The following is a 16,367-nucleotide window of genomic DNA, read 5'->3' as shown; positions in this document are numbered from 1 at the left end:
GGAAGACAAGAGGACATTTCTGTGTGCTTCTGGTACCTCTCTAGCAGGGAAACTGTGTTGGGACCAGCAGGCAGTGATCAGTGGAGACTCAGTGGTGAGAGGCAGTGCTGTGCTCAGGACCAGAGCTGCTCTGTGTGCCCATACTCTTGCCCTCAGGTCTCCTTTGGAAGACATGCTACCAAACCCATGCTGGACCATGTAATATGATGGCATATTACATGCCTGGAACAGCACCAGGGCAACTCCCCACTTCTGCATGCAGGCACTGTAAGTCACACTATTTTTTTTAGTTTTTGTGTGTGCATGACATGAGACCATTACTCTTGTCACCGTTAAAGAGGAACTAGGGGGAGAAAGGAGCTACTTTTCCCGTGCACTTCCAAAATAAATGGAAAAGAATTATTTCCCTCCCCACATGGTTACATATTCTTCCAATCCAACTGCAAAAAAAAAAAAAAAAAAAAAAGGCATTCTCCTTCATTTAGTATGAAGTGAAAATGGGATGGAAATCTTTAACAGAGTTTAACTCATGACTGGAGGTTTGGGTCTGAGGCTGAACTGGGGTAACACAGGTGGGAATGAACAACATGTTGAGCAGATGCTGATATACCTACGCTAGTCTTCAGCTTGCTAACAAAGTTTGTCTAACAGGAAAGCAATACAAACACAAACAACACCAGAGACCCCTCACAGTATGTACAAGGAGTGACTGCAAAGCCTACCCACAGCCTGTTAGCAGCCAGCCCTCTGCACCGTGCTGGAGAAGGATGGAGACTGGGAAGAAATGACCTCCTTTTGTGGGAAACCGACATTTCCGAGCCCTGCAGAGTGGCTTTTTGCAATCTGGTCACTTCTAACAGACCAGAAATGCAACACTAAGACTGTGTTACTCAGTACAAATACTGGGCCAGAATCTGCAGCCTAGAAACACGGATTCCTGTGTCATATCCAGACTTTTTTTCACAATTATCTGTAACTGCTGCTGTCCTGAAATACAATTAGAAGTGAGACATAAGTAATTTTTGGAAGGCAATAGGTTTTGTCCTAATCATCTATACATAGAATATAACCTGCCTCAGTACGTGATTTAGTAGGAATGGAGAAGAGGAAGAAAGGAATGGAGATTTACCCGCTCTGTCCCTCCCAGTCTCTCAGGGCTGTTTTAGGGCCATTTTAGCAGCAGCAGCAGCAGATGGAAGCTGCCTGCTCGCAGGGCTTGCGTCCATGTGGTTGTGTTAATGCTCATGGAGTTACAGGACTGATTTCATACTGCAAAAGAGCCATTACATATTTAAAAGGAATATTTTTTCAATTTGTATCAGAGACCCTTTAATCTAGTCTGCGTGAAGCAGACAGACAGCATAGCTAAGCTGGTTTTCTCTTTAAATTTGAAGATAAATGAAGATTTACTCCATGTTCAGCTTTGCATACTTGCTCTCAAATCACCAACTACTACTGAGCAAGAAGCAGAGCAGAAGGGAGTGAAGAAGTAGGAGCTGGGGGATGCAGGAGTGAGAGAAAAGCAAAGGAGAGAGGGTTGTGCAGCAGGAGAAAAGAAGAAGCACATAGGAAGAGGAAGGGACACTTTGGTCCAGAAATATATTGAATCTTTGATCGTTTGTAGCCACATTTCTAGTTTGTAAATACACTCACATTCCAGCTTAGCAGCACCACCTCTTGCAGGTAGCAACTGAACCTCGACAGTCCTCAACTGGTTTAAGGCTGAACCACGGAAAATTTCCATCCTGTATCTTCCCAGTATTCCTGATCCAGGAGATCTGAAATCCTATTTGCTGTGCTGCTGTTTATTTGTGTCAAATAACAACTGCAGCAGTAAGGCCTCTGGAAAGTGAAGCCTGAGATGGGAACAGAGATAATTCTCGGCTCTGAAGGAGCCATCTCAGGTATTAAAGGGCTGGCCCCAGGCACGGAGCAAGAACCTCTGTGGGTTTAATACTGGGGGATGGTTAACCCAACCTTCTGGTGACAGCAAATCCTTCCTCTTTGCTGCATGATGGATTAAGTGGCTTTTTCCTCACCCAAGGAAGTGTGTGCAGACTGCCCAGAGAGCTGGGAAGTGAAGGGAGACAGCTCCAGTCCTAAAAAATTCCTTCTGCCTGAACGAAAGACACTAAGAAGGGTTGATTTTTATTTTTCTTTCTTTCAGACACCCAAGCAAATTAAGAGTATGAGCTTATTAAATGTTAATGGGATTTATGATCTAAGTCATATAGAGGATCCTGAGGAATCTTACTTACTTCTTGTCACTAAGAGCTTTACCATAAGAGAAAGCTTTTCTGAAGGCCTGGTGCTCAAAATCAAAGCATTTGCAAACTGCATTTTGATTAAATGTAATTTGCAACTATTTCAGCCAAATAGAACCTGAAGAAATGGTTTTGCTGTGTATAAGAGCTATCTGGACCATAATGGTTTTTTTTTCACTACGCTAGTACAAAAGCCACAAATCCCAAAAGAAAAGGTCTAGATGGAAGTAAAATTCTGTCAAAAGGTGTATGCAAGCACACATCTGACCAGAGTAGTCACAACTACACATCTGTCACCACAAAACTAAATGGGTACGGAAGGAAAAGATCTGTAAAAACTACCAAATTCGTAAGAACTATGGAAGAACAAGCAGGAGAAAGACAGACAGCAAACAGACCCAGTGACCTATAGAGGGAGGGAAACAGAAAGGAAGAAAAAAAACCCGAAGCGTACGTCAGTTCTGGTTGCATTAGGCCGCTACAGTTTTCCTGGAGCAGCTACCTGGGGTCTCCAAGGCAGCACGGATGCCCCAGTGAGGAGGAAAGGAGGTCACCCTGCCCTGCCTGAGCTCAGAGCTGCCTTCTCCTGTGTCTCAGGGAGAAGGAAGGAAGAAATGAGCACCCGAATTTGGGGCCTCAAAGAGCTCTCCTGGTGTGCTGCAGGGGAGCGCACCCCACTGCTGGCCCAGGGCTGTGCTGCGACTGCAGGCCCCTCTGTGTCCCCTGCCGTCCCCAAGGGAAAGCTGCTCTATGCCACCGACCAAACAGCCCCTACAGATACCTAAATGTCACTTTTCATACCTCTTCCTTTGGAAATTGCACCTCCTGACCTCTCAGAATCTCTCCCACTCTTTTCAGGTCAGGCAGGGCCAGGCTGTGTCACCAGACCTGGAGACCTAAAGCTGCTTTAGCTCCAGCACGTACTTTCCAAGAGCAAAACCACTCCTTTTCAATTAGGAAATAACAATCTTTCTGAACCCACGCATCAGCAATGCAGCCACTAAATGGCACCCTCAAGTATTTCTGATGCTGACCTATTGTAGTTGCTGATATTCTGGTCAAATGCAGCACCTGTCAGCTGGCTTTCTAGTCTGCTTTTATCCTGTGGTTAAAGGGAATTGGAATGAATGAGAGCTGTTAAGGGTTAGACAATGTTAAGATAACTTTTTCACTGAATAATGTGACAGAGAGGTCGATGTGATGGGTGTAACATGGACCATTTCCACACTGGTGTGCGTACACACATTTGACAGGCATAACAGTGCAGCAAGATACAGGAATAACGTATTACCCCATGAAACTCCTAGAGAGAGATTCCAGCAAGAAGAAGACAAAGAAAGAGCAGAGTCAATGACAAACATAAGGCTATACAGTGCACCCCATGCAACTGCAGACACGTGTTGGCAGAGAAGCCCGTCCCATCCCGCTCCCATCGAGTCACTGTCGTAAAAATAAACACACAAGAAAGCAACAGAATGGCTGTGCAGCCATACCCACACATCCCCCCAGAGCTTCAGCCCTTCTGGACGTGGTGCTTAGAGACAGGGCTTAACGGGCAGTGTTGGTGATAGGTAGGCAGTTGGACTAGATGATGCTAGAAGCCTTTTCCCACCTTAATGATTCTGTGATTCTATAAGTAGGCAGGGCAAATACACCTTCATCCCTCTGACACTTTGGGAAGCTATATCTTTGGTCGTTTGGCAAACGTCATCTGATTTTTCAGGGAGTAGTGTGAAACTTTCTGTGTCTCAGCCACCCTTCCAGTGCCAAAAATGGAAAAATGCAATCTCTCTGCTCCTATTCATCAGCTATTTCTGTGGAATAAGTGGGCTTTACACCTAGGGCTGGTAAATTTGGATGACATATTTACTAGCTTGCTTTAAGCTCTTCTGCTTCTGTTTCCCTAAAGACTAAAACACGTCTGTGTGTTTGTGGCAAATTTATCTCCAGAAAAAGAAAAGTATTTCCCTTTGAAATGCATTGCTAAATGGAGGACATTATTATTATTATTATTTTTCTTTATCATCAGTATTATTAGCCTCTCCAGCATCTCACTGGGGATCTTGCTTTCAAAAATGTTTAAACTACAGCAAAGCACAGAATATCTTCAAAAGCTGCAGGCAGAAAGGCTGGTTTGAAAGACTGAGCTGAACATCATGTATCTTGCAGCAGTGACTGATGCCATCTCATATGGCTAAATAAACAGTCTGTTGCAATATTCCAGATGGAGGTAGGTCTGTTTTTCCTAGGTTTTCAGGGACACATCACATCACCTTGACTGGACACCCACAGGTCAAGAACAAATTAACTCACACCATCTGAATGGCCATCACATACTCCTGCAAACACAAACTACTAACAGCTACATTAAGTACATTTTTACAGTGACATCAGTGATGAGTGACAGGACTCTGGTATTTGCAAAAACCCACTAACAAAACAATGAACATTACCCAGAAGCTCATTTTCAGGATTATCAAAATTCAGCAGGGTCAGTGCATCTGTTTGGCTTAACCAAACAACACAGTTGAGCTAAGGAGCTTGCTATCCATCCAAATTTCATCTGAACAGTCTGACACTTGTTAGTATTCATAACTGGGCAGCAGGAACAGAGAGCGAGCCATCTCCCCGTGAAGGACTGGATTTCCTGCTTTCAGATTAGAGCAGAGATAGCAGAAGGGTTCTCTCAGTCCTATGTCAGCACTCTCCCTGCCAGCTGAAATATGGGCACGTAGCAGCAGTTACAGTCATAATAAAAATCACAGAAGAAATTCAAATTTTTCCAAGCCTCAGAAATAGGTTTGACTCACTTTAATCTGGAAGATAGTAAATAGGCAGACAGGTTTTATGCATTCACTTTTGTAAATCCCTGCTCAATAATTGCTCAAAGAGCATGTAAAATAGAAACAGCTTGGGGCACACTATTATGAAGCACAGTCAGGGGATGTACAAGTAATTTATTTAAAAGCCGATGAGGGGTTGTTAGATATTCATGGTCCAATGTGAGCAATGGGAAACCTGCGCACAAAAAGACTCAAAAGGATTAAAAATTATTCATTCTAATGGATAACTTGTCCAAAATAAAATCCTTTTGAGGAGAAAACATTTTAGAGGCAAACCCTGATGTTTGCTCTTATGGCTCAGAAGAATTTACCCACTATCCCTTCCCCAGTCTTTCTATAATGTTTGAATTCCTAATGGAAAAAGGGAAAATCTCAGTGAAACATAGAACTGGGTAACACTGCTATGCATGCCAATATGAGGGCAGCTCCAAAAGTAATGCCTCCTATTTTATTACACTGTCCCACGGCATCATAGGCAGATGTTAGTGGTATAGCAGTAGAGGTTGAAACTTCTCACCAATATTCCATTACGTTTTGTTGCTGTGCAACTGGTGGCAGCAGAGGGGCAATCTGACAGAATGGTGTCTGACATGGAAGTGTGTATGAACCAAAGGGGGGGAACTGAATTCCTCCATGCAGAAAAAAAATGGCACCAGTTGACATTCCTCAAAACTTGCGGAATGTTTGTGGAGACCAAACTGCAGATGTCAGCACAGAGAGAGGAGGGTGGTGGTGTGTTTCAGCAGTGGTGATGAGCCACCTTCCAGATAGCCACGCACAGCACTCGCTCCGCAAAATGAAGAACACTTTGATCAGCTCATCTATGCGAATCAGCAGATTGAATCAGCAGGTAACTGTGTATGGAGCTGAATATCAGCTGCAATGCACTGGAAATGGTGGTGACCACGTTGGAATGTTGCAAAGTTTGTGCCAGATGGGTCCCACAAATGCTCGTGTAGGAACAGAAATAACACCTCATGCAAGTTTGTCAGGTCCTATTGGACTGATATAAGGTTGAATGTGACTGTTTCCTGGATCACACGATTACCAGTGACAAGACATGATGTCATCACTACTGCAGGCAAAACAGCAATCATGGAGCTGCAACATGAATTCAGCATTGAAGGAACAGTTCAAGACACAACCCTCAGAAGGTGAAGTGCACTGTCTTTTGGGATAGGTAAGGTGTGATTCTTCAAGATTTTGAGACCCAGAAAAACCATCACCTCTGACCATTGCATTGCAATGCTGTTGATCAGCTGAAGGCTCAAACTTCTATGGTCAGCCCAGAGAAGAAGACAGCCTTCCTCTTGCAACTTGATAACACCAGGCTCCATACCAGTTTGAAGACTATGGAGCACATTGTCAATATTTGTAGGACTGTCCCACCATGTCCACTGATCTGGTGCCTTCTGACTTCCATCTGTTCGGGCTGATGAAAGATGGACCACATGGGCAACATTTTCCTTGGAACGATTGCATCAAAGCAACTGTGAAACAGGGGGTCACCTCTGCTGGTACAGATTTTTACAAGCGTGACATTGTTCATTGCTGGTGTAAATGCATAGCTAATGGTGGTGAATATGTTGAAAAATGGAATTTCATAGCTGAGAATTTGTTATATCAAACAGTGTTATCGTGCTCTTTGTACGTGTAGTAGTTTCCATAAAAATAGGTAGGAGGCATTACTTTCAGAGCAACCTACGTACCTGTGACTAATATTATTTAACATTTATCTCTCTCTTCAGCCTTTATATCTCAAAACAGCCTACCTTAAAACAGAGAAATCATTTTTTTTCAGATGAGATGAGTGACAACCAATAGTGGCAAAGTCTCTAACTAAAGAGATGAGATGGCAGCCCCCTTTCAACATACTAGTATTGGGCAAAACTTGCTCCCAGATCAAAACAATTATGTAGGATTGGGCACACAAAGCCCAAACCCCAGTACCTCTATTCAAAATATTGCTCTCAAATACAAGCCTAGGATTGAAGAACTTGTGCATATGACTTTAGGTCTGCTTTTTTCTGTTCTGTCTTTAATACATTCTACTTGGTAAAGGAGAAGTGCTGTTCCTCAACTGGTTCAAAAATCATTCCAGAAATTCCATGTCCTGTTCATCTACTGCCTGCATGAGTCCAACCACTGTAGACACTTTTTTTTATCCAGCATTTGCTATGAAGAACAACAGATCTAAAATACAAATGTTACAGCTCTCATGTGAAGGGGATCTTGATGCCTCAGAAAATGAAAACCTCCTGAGAAATATTCCAGACCAACACTACCAGAAAGACCCCAGTATCCTTTTATGCTGGTAGCAACACGTAAGCACGTCAGAAGAGCAGCAGATATGGCCATCTGCCCAAAAATTACCATCAGCCTGAAGGAAGCAAGACACGCTTCCACAGTTCCCTGACAAAGGTGAATGGGTTTTCTCATTAGCAAGTAAAACACTGCTAATTTCTTCATCTTCACTAATCATCGTGTCAACAAACAGGTGAGTGGATTTTGGACATGGGCTGCTAATCGTTCACTGTAATTATTCAAGTCTAATTTAGTAGAAAATTATACTGGCCGATTCTCAAAGCCTAGTTCTTGGTCAAGCACAGAACTTCTCGGAAAAATTTTTGCACCACAGTGACTCTGTGTCCCAGAAATGCAGGGGGGTAAATTTCTTTCTGCCATCCAACTCTGAGCTCCCCAAATTCTGAGGAACCTGCACGGCTCTTCCTATGGTTTGTTCTGAGAAAAAAAGTTCCAACTAAGAACTAATCTTCATTTTATAAAAACAAATTATCTGTGTTTGCTGCATAAAACCCTTTATGACACTAAAGAAGCACGTGGAACCTTATTTAATGTCATAAATAGAGGGAGCAATTAGCATTAAAGGGAAACTCTCTGGAAATACAAATACGCTGAACGAGAGAGGAGGGCGGAAATACCAAGGTATATGAATCATAAATGTGAATCATAAGTATCCATAACTCTAGGAATAATGTTCTGTAAGAAGTCCACTGAACTCTCAGCTCCATTTATCAACTATTTTTCCATTGCAATGACAATTTTTAAAACGATTGCCTGAAGAGAGATGACTGCCACAAAGCGTTGTGATGCTTCCTCGAAAAGAAGGTGGCCAGAAGGTCCCCAACATCTTGGCTCAACCTCTGAATGAATAGTGAATAAACTCACTCCAAAGCTGGGAAAATTTTCAAGAGATCAAATTTAGATCTTTTTCCAACCAGCTGTAAGATGATAAAGAGCAAAAACCGGACATTTTTCTGAGGAACTGATCCACAAATACTGCACCTGAGCTAGCCCTGCTCCAAGCTCCTGCCTCCTCTTCAGTTTATTCCCTAAGAAACCTGGATGATAAGAAAAATGTACTTACGAGAACGCAAATGCCACCAAGGCCCCACTGACCACAATGAAGTCCAAGATGTTCCACAGGTCACGGAAATAGGAGCCAGGGTGGAGTAACAGCCCCAGGTCAATCATCTTAGGAGAAAACACATCCAAAGAACGAGTTTCAGCAAAACAAGTATCAAATTAAAGTTAATGAGGCACAGAGGAACATCCTCGAGCAACAACCCTTCACAAACCCTTCTAGGTTTGACACCAGCAGGGCAATGTTTGAGATCCTGAGTCAAGCTGTGTATCTCCATAAGGACACAAAGAGCCCTGTCACAGCCAAATCTGAAGCCAATTTATTTACCTAAACTATAACCAAATTACCTAAACTATAACCAAATGCATGCCAGAAAACCACACTAACTGTTGTATAAATTCTTTTCATAGACACACATTAATTTATACGAACAGACGTGTGTGTGCTAATAGTTTAATTTTATACTACCTCAGTTCTACCAGCTTAGTAGGAATTAATGCTGGGAATAGGATGCTATAATGAAACACAAGGAGGGGATGAGAAGACCCACAGCCAAATGCAGCAAAGCAAACTCCCACTCTGGATCACTTGCTAAAGGATGCTGCTCACTGTGCAGCCTTACTTGCTTCTGCATGAGCCTGATTCTTCCTTAAATGCTGCTAAGGATCTTCTAATTTAAATGTTCAATGTGAAATTCAATAAGCCAAGCATCAGCTGCTGCAGATATTCCTGATCAGCATCAAAAGAAAATGGAAGAAGCAGACGTGTCTCAGTGAGGTTCATCAGCTGCTGAGTCCTGAGCCACGCACAGACATTTCTGCATCGTGCACCCACCTTTCTCAGCCTCTTACACAACCATAGCTGCTAAAGATATCTTTCTTTTCCTCTGTGAAATGTGAGACTGAAAGAATTAGGAAGGCGGCTACAGAGAAGCATCTGTTACGTATTGGCTACTTCAGAATGCTGCTCCTGATTTAAAGCTTTTCATCACCAACACCCCCACCAAGCTCTGCTGCACTCCACCCTCTTTCTGCAGGTTCCCAGAAATAGATGAGTGTGAATCCGATAGGCGAGGTGAACATTTGTGTGGAAAGACTCTTACCTTGATCACCATCTCGAAGGTAAAGACACCCGTAAATATATAATCCAAGTACTTCAGAGCCTAAATTGGAAAAAGAAATAAGTGTTAGGGGAGCCTGCACACTGAAATGATCTGCGTGTGAGCAAAGTGTAAAAGGTCTCTTTTAGCCATGGTCTACTAGACACAGTGCTGATGGATAAAAACCCTCTTCATGGAGGCTGTCGGACACTTTGAACATAAACTTAAATCATCCCCTTTCAACCCTTAGTATTTTTTCCCAGTCCTTGCCAGACCACAGAGTGCGTGCCCATGGGTTGCTTCAGTGCACCTGCACACACAGCACGTTTAATAAGGCAAAATGGATATTACAAATCCAAATATTTGAACATCCTTTCCTAAAAACCTTGTTTGCCAGCATCTGTGTAGCGGTCTGGGTTTTTCTGCTGTAACTGATGATAACATTATTAAAGACATCGGGAGCATAAGAGAGTGATAAAACCCTTTTGTTAGAGCTCATTGCACAGTTATTAAGGATGTGGAAGAAAGATCGCTTGTAGATACTTCAGCTCATTACCTCTATAGGGATTCCTTGATCCCCGTCGGAAAAAGATGATACTGACAAGACTCAAAGGCAGGAGGCCAGCTGCATACCACAGATAACTACGTCGAAGATTCTAAAAATCAGGCAACTGCATCTTGCAATTTGTGAACTTAACCCCCAGCTCTGCATGCTCACTGGTGCCCACATAGCAGGCTGTGACCACCTCTGTGCCCCTGTTCTGCTGTGGGTGTGCTTGGGTACGCCCCGCTCCCTGCTGCAGTGAACAATGCTGCACTGGTTGGGGCCACACTCCCACTTCTCAGAACATGAACATTCTGAGTTTGGCTTCATACCCACGCATAAATAGATTTTCTACTGTTTCTACTCATTGTGCCAAGGCAACAAGCCGCTTTCATACCACTTTTTTGCCTCCTCAGATTCTGCTCCTTTGGAGATGGGAACGCAAGCTGCACACGCATAACTGCTGGGAGAAGAAGCACAGCTTTATTCTGGCCACAGTGGCCAGTACTCACATCGTTCCTCGGTGATTCTGCTTGGACGGGGTCTTCTGCTGCCAGGGCAATGCTGCTGAGAGCAATGACGATGAGGATGACCATCTCGAAGTAGCGCAGGTTGACGATGTAGTGGAACAGACGGCGGATCCTGGAACGACAGAAGCACGTGGAGGAATGCTGCAGGTGCTGGAAGCAGTGCCCCGCGGCAGTAAGTACAGCACGGTGGCAGAAGGACAGTGTTCAACAAGAACATCTTTAGGATTCTTATCACAACAACGATAAGAGAATATAAAGCAGGAATAACAGCTTTAATCTCAAGTTTGCAACAGTTCTGCGGTGAGATTTATGGTAAAGCATTTAACATCTCTGTACTGCTCCTTCTGCAAAGCAATGATGTGCACCTATCACAAGAGCGCTATCAGAAGAAAGAAATCAAGTCTGGATGCCTGAAAGAGAAATTATACGCCCTTCAAACCTACTCACTTTGAACTCACAGAAGGAAGTCCTGTGAGTTCAAAACCCGTTTCGAAATCCTTCTAATATCAAATAATCCCTTTGAAATTGGTGTTTTATATACTTTGAGACCCTCAGCTGAATCTGGCACTGTAACTGTGACTGTTAGTTCTCATAAGCTCTCTTCTGCACAGCACCTCTGCCTGCACTTTATTCTAAGCCATTCCTCATACGCTGGACAAATGCTTTAACATAATATATTTGATGAGTTTAATCTTCTGGTTCATAAATGGTGTCCGAGAAAAGTAACAAATGCTTCATTTTCTAAGCAAAGCAAAACTATTCACATATTTCAGCTAATTTACAAACACTTTACAGCAAATGCAGAGAACTCTACATATGTCCATTGAACACAGGTCTTCAGTTCTGTCAAAAATCAAATTACGCATGCAACTAACCAACAGCCTTGTTATGGAAGATGTAATTCAGTTACTGTATTGCATTTTCTCTAACCAAATGTCTGAAGAGTCAGATTTTACTTTTCACACCGACTTACATCTTCCTTTTCTCTAGATTAGTAATGGATGCAGAATGAAAAAGAATTACAAATATCAAGGGTACAGATTTGATATGAAGCAACACGAAGGAAAATGCTGTGGTTTCCTCGACTCCTTACTCTATTCCTTGACAGTAGAGGGTTATCATCTATGTTCTCTATGAATCCTACAAATGAAAACATTTTCAACAACGTTTGTAATTGTAATTCACGTATCAAACTCAATTCATCACAGAAATAACATCTTTATTTTTAGATCTTCATCATTCACAACAAGTGATGAGAAAGCAGAAGTATGAGTAAACCTCCAGTGGTGCTGGAGAAACCACCATAATGCACGTGTGTTTTAAAAGGGTGGGTGGCACTTGGAAAGTGGTACATCTCATTAATGTTTCCCAAACGTCTTTCACCTTCTGCCAGGACCTGGGTCATGTATCCCCCATGGGGTTTGGAAGGGAGCTAGTTAGAAATAGATGGGGTGAAAATCTTCCCAAGCCAGAAAGCAGAGAGACCTCTCTAGAGAACTAATCAGCAGCCACCACATCTAGGGGCATCCAGTTGGGTTTGTGTCTTGCCCAGAGAAAGAGAAGCAAATTGCTGGCATTCCTAGAGCTGGGACTTCGTCTTGCTATTTATTTTGGGTCCTGTGTTATAATACCTCTCTTCCAGGCAACTTTTTTTTTTTTAAATAGTCTTTTTGTAGAATTTCTGGTGTGGAGAACAAGAGATATAAACAAGAAAACTCAACTGCTGCCAAACCCTGGAACACGAGGCGCAGGACGAGGTGAGAAAAGGCAATCACATGAAGCAGATGACAAAGTTTTTCTGTTTTTTTGTCAGCGCTGTCTGCTGCTCAACTCAGACCCTTCTTGACCTGGGGATGCCCACCTTCTGCTCTCAGGAGGTAGAGATTGCTACCTTTAGCAACACCTTTGTAGCTAACACTCGTTTTTGGTGGTCATGTCACAACAAAAAAGACCTGAGTTCCTAAATAACAGGGAAATACTGCTTCCTTACCCAACCAGACAGGGTCCAATCTCCATAATTCAAGTCTATCTCAGACATCTTAATTTTCTGCTGCACTATGAGTGCACCCCAGCTAATGCTCTCCCTCCTATTAGCAGCATTTTAGACAAATTCAAAGGAAATTATTTGAAATAGTACAGCATGATCGCAGCATTCTGATAAGGGAAAGCCTTCTGCACTTTCAGCTCAGTTATCCAGAAGATAACTGAGGGTTCACTGGCAGGTGGCTGGAGAAAACCAAAAAGAACAACCATCTCTTTCACGGATCTCACACAAAAGGGGCTCTTGTCTTCAGTTCATTTCCTTCGGAGATTTGATTAGCAGCAGTTTGGGTCATTCTCCCTCTCTTCCACCTGGCATTGAGAGTCTCCAGACTTCCCCACTGATACAGCTGCACAAGCAGAATGTATGACCCTGGAGCAGGCAGTGAATCACAGAATCATAGAATGGCCTGGGTTGAAAAGGACCTCAAAGATCATGTAGATTCGACCCCCCTGCTATGTGCAGGGTCACCAACCAGCAGACCAGGCTGCCCAGAGCCACATCCAGCCTGGCCTTGAATGCCTCCAGGGATGGGGCATCCACAACCTCCCTGGGCAGTGGCGTAGGCTGAATTACTTTGTGGGTACTTGCATTTAAAGGAGAGATTCAGCCTGCCAGACCACAGCTGCCACCACAGAAGCATTTCTGATGTCAAAGATGAGCACATGGAGCAGCCCCTCTTTGTTCCACTGACTACACAGGCATCCAGGATGTCTCATTGGGAGAGCAGAGAGTCAACCACTGTTCTCTTTAATCAGTTTGCCACAGGAAGGGTCTGAGCCTACTTCTAGAACCTGAGCATGCAGAGGACAACCTCAGAGAACAGCAACTAAGATATGCAACACGTCTACCCAGACCAGAGAGAAACAGTCACATCTGCTCCCGGCAGATATCTGGGTTGGCAGAAGTTTCAAACAGCCTCTGTTGCCCTAAGTTACTGCTTTAAGTGACTCATAGGCCTTTATGCTACAATTATCACAACCCCCGCTGCACTTGTCTAGTCCTGCAGCCCTTCAAAGCGACACATTCTCTATTTACAGCCTTTGCGTACAAAGCTCCCCGTGAGGCAGAGATGCCTGAAGCAGAAGAAATGCTGTAATCCCAGCAGATCCCACAAGCTGTACTCTCAGCCTTAGAAAATGAAGAAAAAAAAAAAATATTCATGTATTTCCAGTTCAAAGTTTTTGGTGATGTGGGAGTAATAGAATGAAAAAAATAGGAATTCCAGCAGACGATCCTACAAGGATCAACTGCCATCAGAACCACCCCCTGTATCTCCTGGAAACGTCTTCCCCAGTGCTGCCCATCGCTCTCATCATTGGCAGCCACATTTCCTGCAGTGATCTACAGCTGAAAAAATAACTGCCCATAGTTAGGAAGGGTCTGCCTAAACCGTCATCGTTTCCCTTTACTGGCAATTGATTCTCCTAATAAAGCTGAGCTGAACAGAAGTATCTGGTTTGCAGCCTCCACGAGCTTTTATTTGATTTTCCAGTGCTTTTGATAGGCAGAGATGAAGATTGAGCTAATGATGTTTGTCTGAATACCCATGCTTGAAGTACACGTAACCCACGAGCACCATTTAAGAGCCAAAGGACTTACGGGTTCGTAGGACTTAGGATGAACATGGAACTGTAAGGCAAGATTGGTTTAGGCCCATTTTTTGTCAAGTCATCAACGTCCTTCTTCTCTTCTGCTTTACTTTCAAACTCAACGTTGTTCACTGAAACATGAATTAAAGGAAACAGAAATGAAAGAGTTAAAAATGTATCTCCTCTCTGCACAGAGCAGGCTGCCGGCAACAGCTGGATATGCAAACAATGCAGCTGGGATAGAAAACAGCTTTGAATATGTTGATTAAATGTGATGAACAATCATTTGATTATTATCTCTGCTATTTACTACAGTACTGCAATTATATTTCTTAACCGCTGTACTGGTGAGCAATATAGCAGAAATGGGCAGGAAATGAAGATGCCCAGAGCAGACAAAGAAACCTTGCATTTATTTGTACAAGAGCTGCCAAACTGGGGATGGAGAGCCCATCCCAAGTATCATAAGCCACTATGGAGAGATCAGCTGGGTATCTTTGGAAAGAAAAAAAGGCAACGAGTCTGACCAACCTCATGATTCTGAACCTTTTCCCAAAGATGAGTAGCAGGATTGGCTTTGCAGAATGTAAAAGAACAAACTCATAGATGAGCTTTGGTAATATTTGGGCTAAGAGTTGGAAAGTACTTCTTGGATCAGCAGGTTCCATGTCTGCATTGTGCACCTCAGTTTTGGCATCGCTCCCCGTGTACAAAAGTGTCATATTCCACCTCACATCAGGCTTTTAACTTACACAACTCCATTTTAGAAGATCACTCTGAATCTCAGTCCCAAAAGGTTGGAAATACATTCTATAATTTCCATTATAAGTTTACTTGCAGTGGGTTTATAAGATTATTTACTTAAAATAATGTTCAATATATGAACTGGAAGACATTTCAAAACGCGAATGCTTTTCTCAGACAGACTGATTCACTTCTCTTAATTCACAGGAGCTGGTATCCAAAACCCTCACCCACTTATAATGCCTTAGAAGGAGGGTTTTTTTATTACCTTTTATTTTGCAACAAAATGACATTTCACTGTGTGTGAGTGACACGTTCAATCAATCCCTTGCTGTATCTCAAGCTAGATACACAGGAAATGGCCAGGGTGGAAAGACTCTGATAAACTTTGATTGATGGGAACTCAGTATTGCAATAGAGTAAAACCACCAGTTGAGAAAAAAAAAGAAGAGACAACAGGTTAAATCTTGTGTGGCTGACAATGAAAAAGCACGTAGAGCCTCAGCTCTTGGGACTTCATGCCATGCCTGCACAGCTTGGGATGAGCCACAGGCTGGTCAGCATGTGTCTGGATATGGGGTCTGTCTGCAAAACAGCGTGAAGCTGCCCCGATAGAACTATGGCTCTGGGAAAGGACAATAATAACAAATGGCAGGGGGACAAAGCACTCACTGGGTATGACGGTGGTTTCTCCTGGCGGGGCAGTGATGGTGACAGGGATGTTCACAGTGGTGGTTTTGTCCAGAGGCGGCTGAATCATGCGTGTCACGTTCTTCTGGTTGTCAGCATCTTCTGGCTGCTCCGGCACTTTCTGCAGATAGGTGCTGGGAAGGGTGTGCACCGGGATGCTCACACTCCCACTGGCCTCAATCTCACACTGATTCTCCCTAAGGCAGAAGAGCGGATGTTATTAAATACGCTCTGACAAAGATTCATAGAACATATGCTGCAGCTCCTGCTAGATTTTCCTAGACTGTTCTCTACATAGAAGTCCTTTGCAGAAAATTCACAGGCTGCGGGAAAACCTCCTGGAAGCACAAGGTGTGACCTTTTCCTCTGAGACCTGAAGCAACATCCAAATACAGCATTAAGAGAAACTGTGCCACTGAAAGCAACTTTATTCTAATTAACGAGATTCACAACTGTGTTCCCTGAGTAAGGACACATGGCACTTGCATGCAGCAGTGACATTAGCTCTCCAGCATCAGCTGCTTTCTGAATCAAGTCTGACATTCTGCTGCTTAATGTTCTCCCGAGGCCCTATTTAAATGTGGTGATTCTCTTTTCCAGTCCTAAACCACTCTGTAACGTTGTCATAAATGGCT

At 43.3% G+C, this 16,367-nt stretch overlaps 1 protein-coding gene across 1 annotated transcript in view; it reads right to left on the bottom strand.

The window, feature by feature from the left end:
• LOC100539318 (voltage-dependent N-type calcium channel subunit alpha-1B) overlaps positions 1-16,367 on the bottom strand; it is a 95,961-nt gene that overhangs the window by 53,323 nt on the left and 26,271 nt on the right. Inside the window, exons 5-9 of the mRNA XM_031556159.2 lie at positions 15,715-15,929; positions 14,309-14,429; positions 10,648-10,777; positions 9,595-9,654; positions 8,496-8,602 (exon numbers count right to left, since the gene is read on the bottom strand). Of these exons, the coding sequence (XP_031412019.2) occupies positions 8,496-8,602; positions 9,595-9,654; positions 10,648-10,777; positions 14,309-14,429; positions 15,715-15,929 (633 nt within the window). The remainder of the gene's footprint in view (positions 1-8,495; positions 8,603-9,594; positions 9,655-10,647; positions 10,778-14,308; positions 14,430-15,714; positions 15,930-16,367) is intronic.

This window comes from Meleagris gallopavo, chromosome 19 (assembly GCF_905368555.1).
Source record: "Meleagris gallopavo chromosome 19, MGAL_WU_HG_1.1, whole genome shotgun sequence".
Classification (NCBI taxonomy): Eukaryota; Metazoa; Chordata; class Aves; order Galliformes; family Phasianidae; genus Meleagris; species Meleagris gallopavo.
This window is presented reverse-complemented; position numbering and strand designations above follow the sequence as displayed.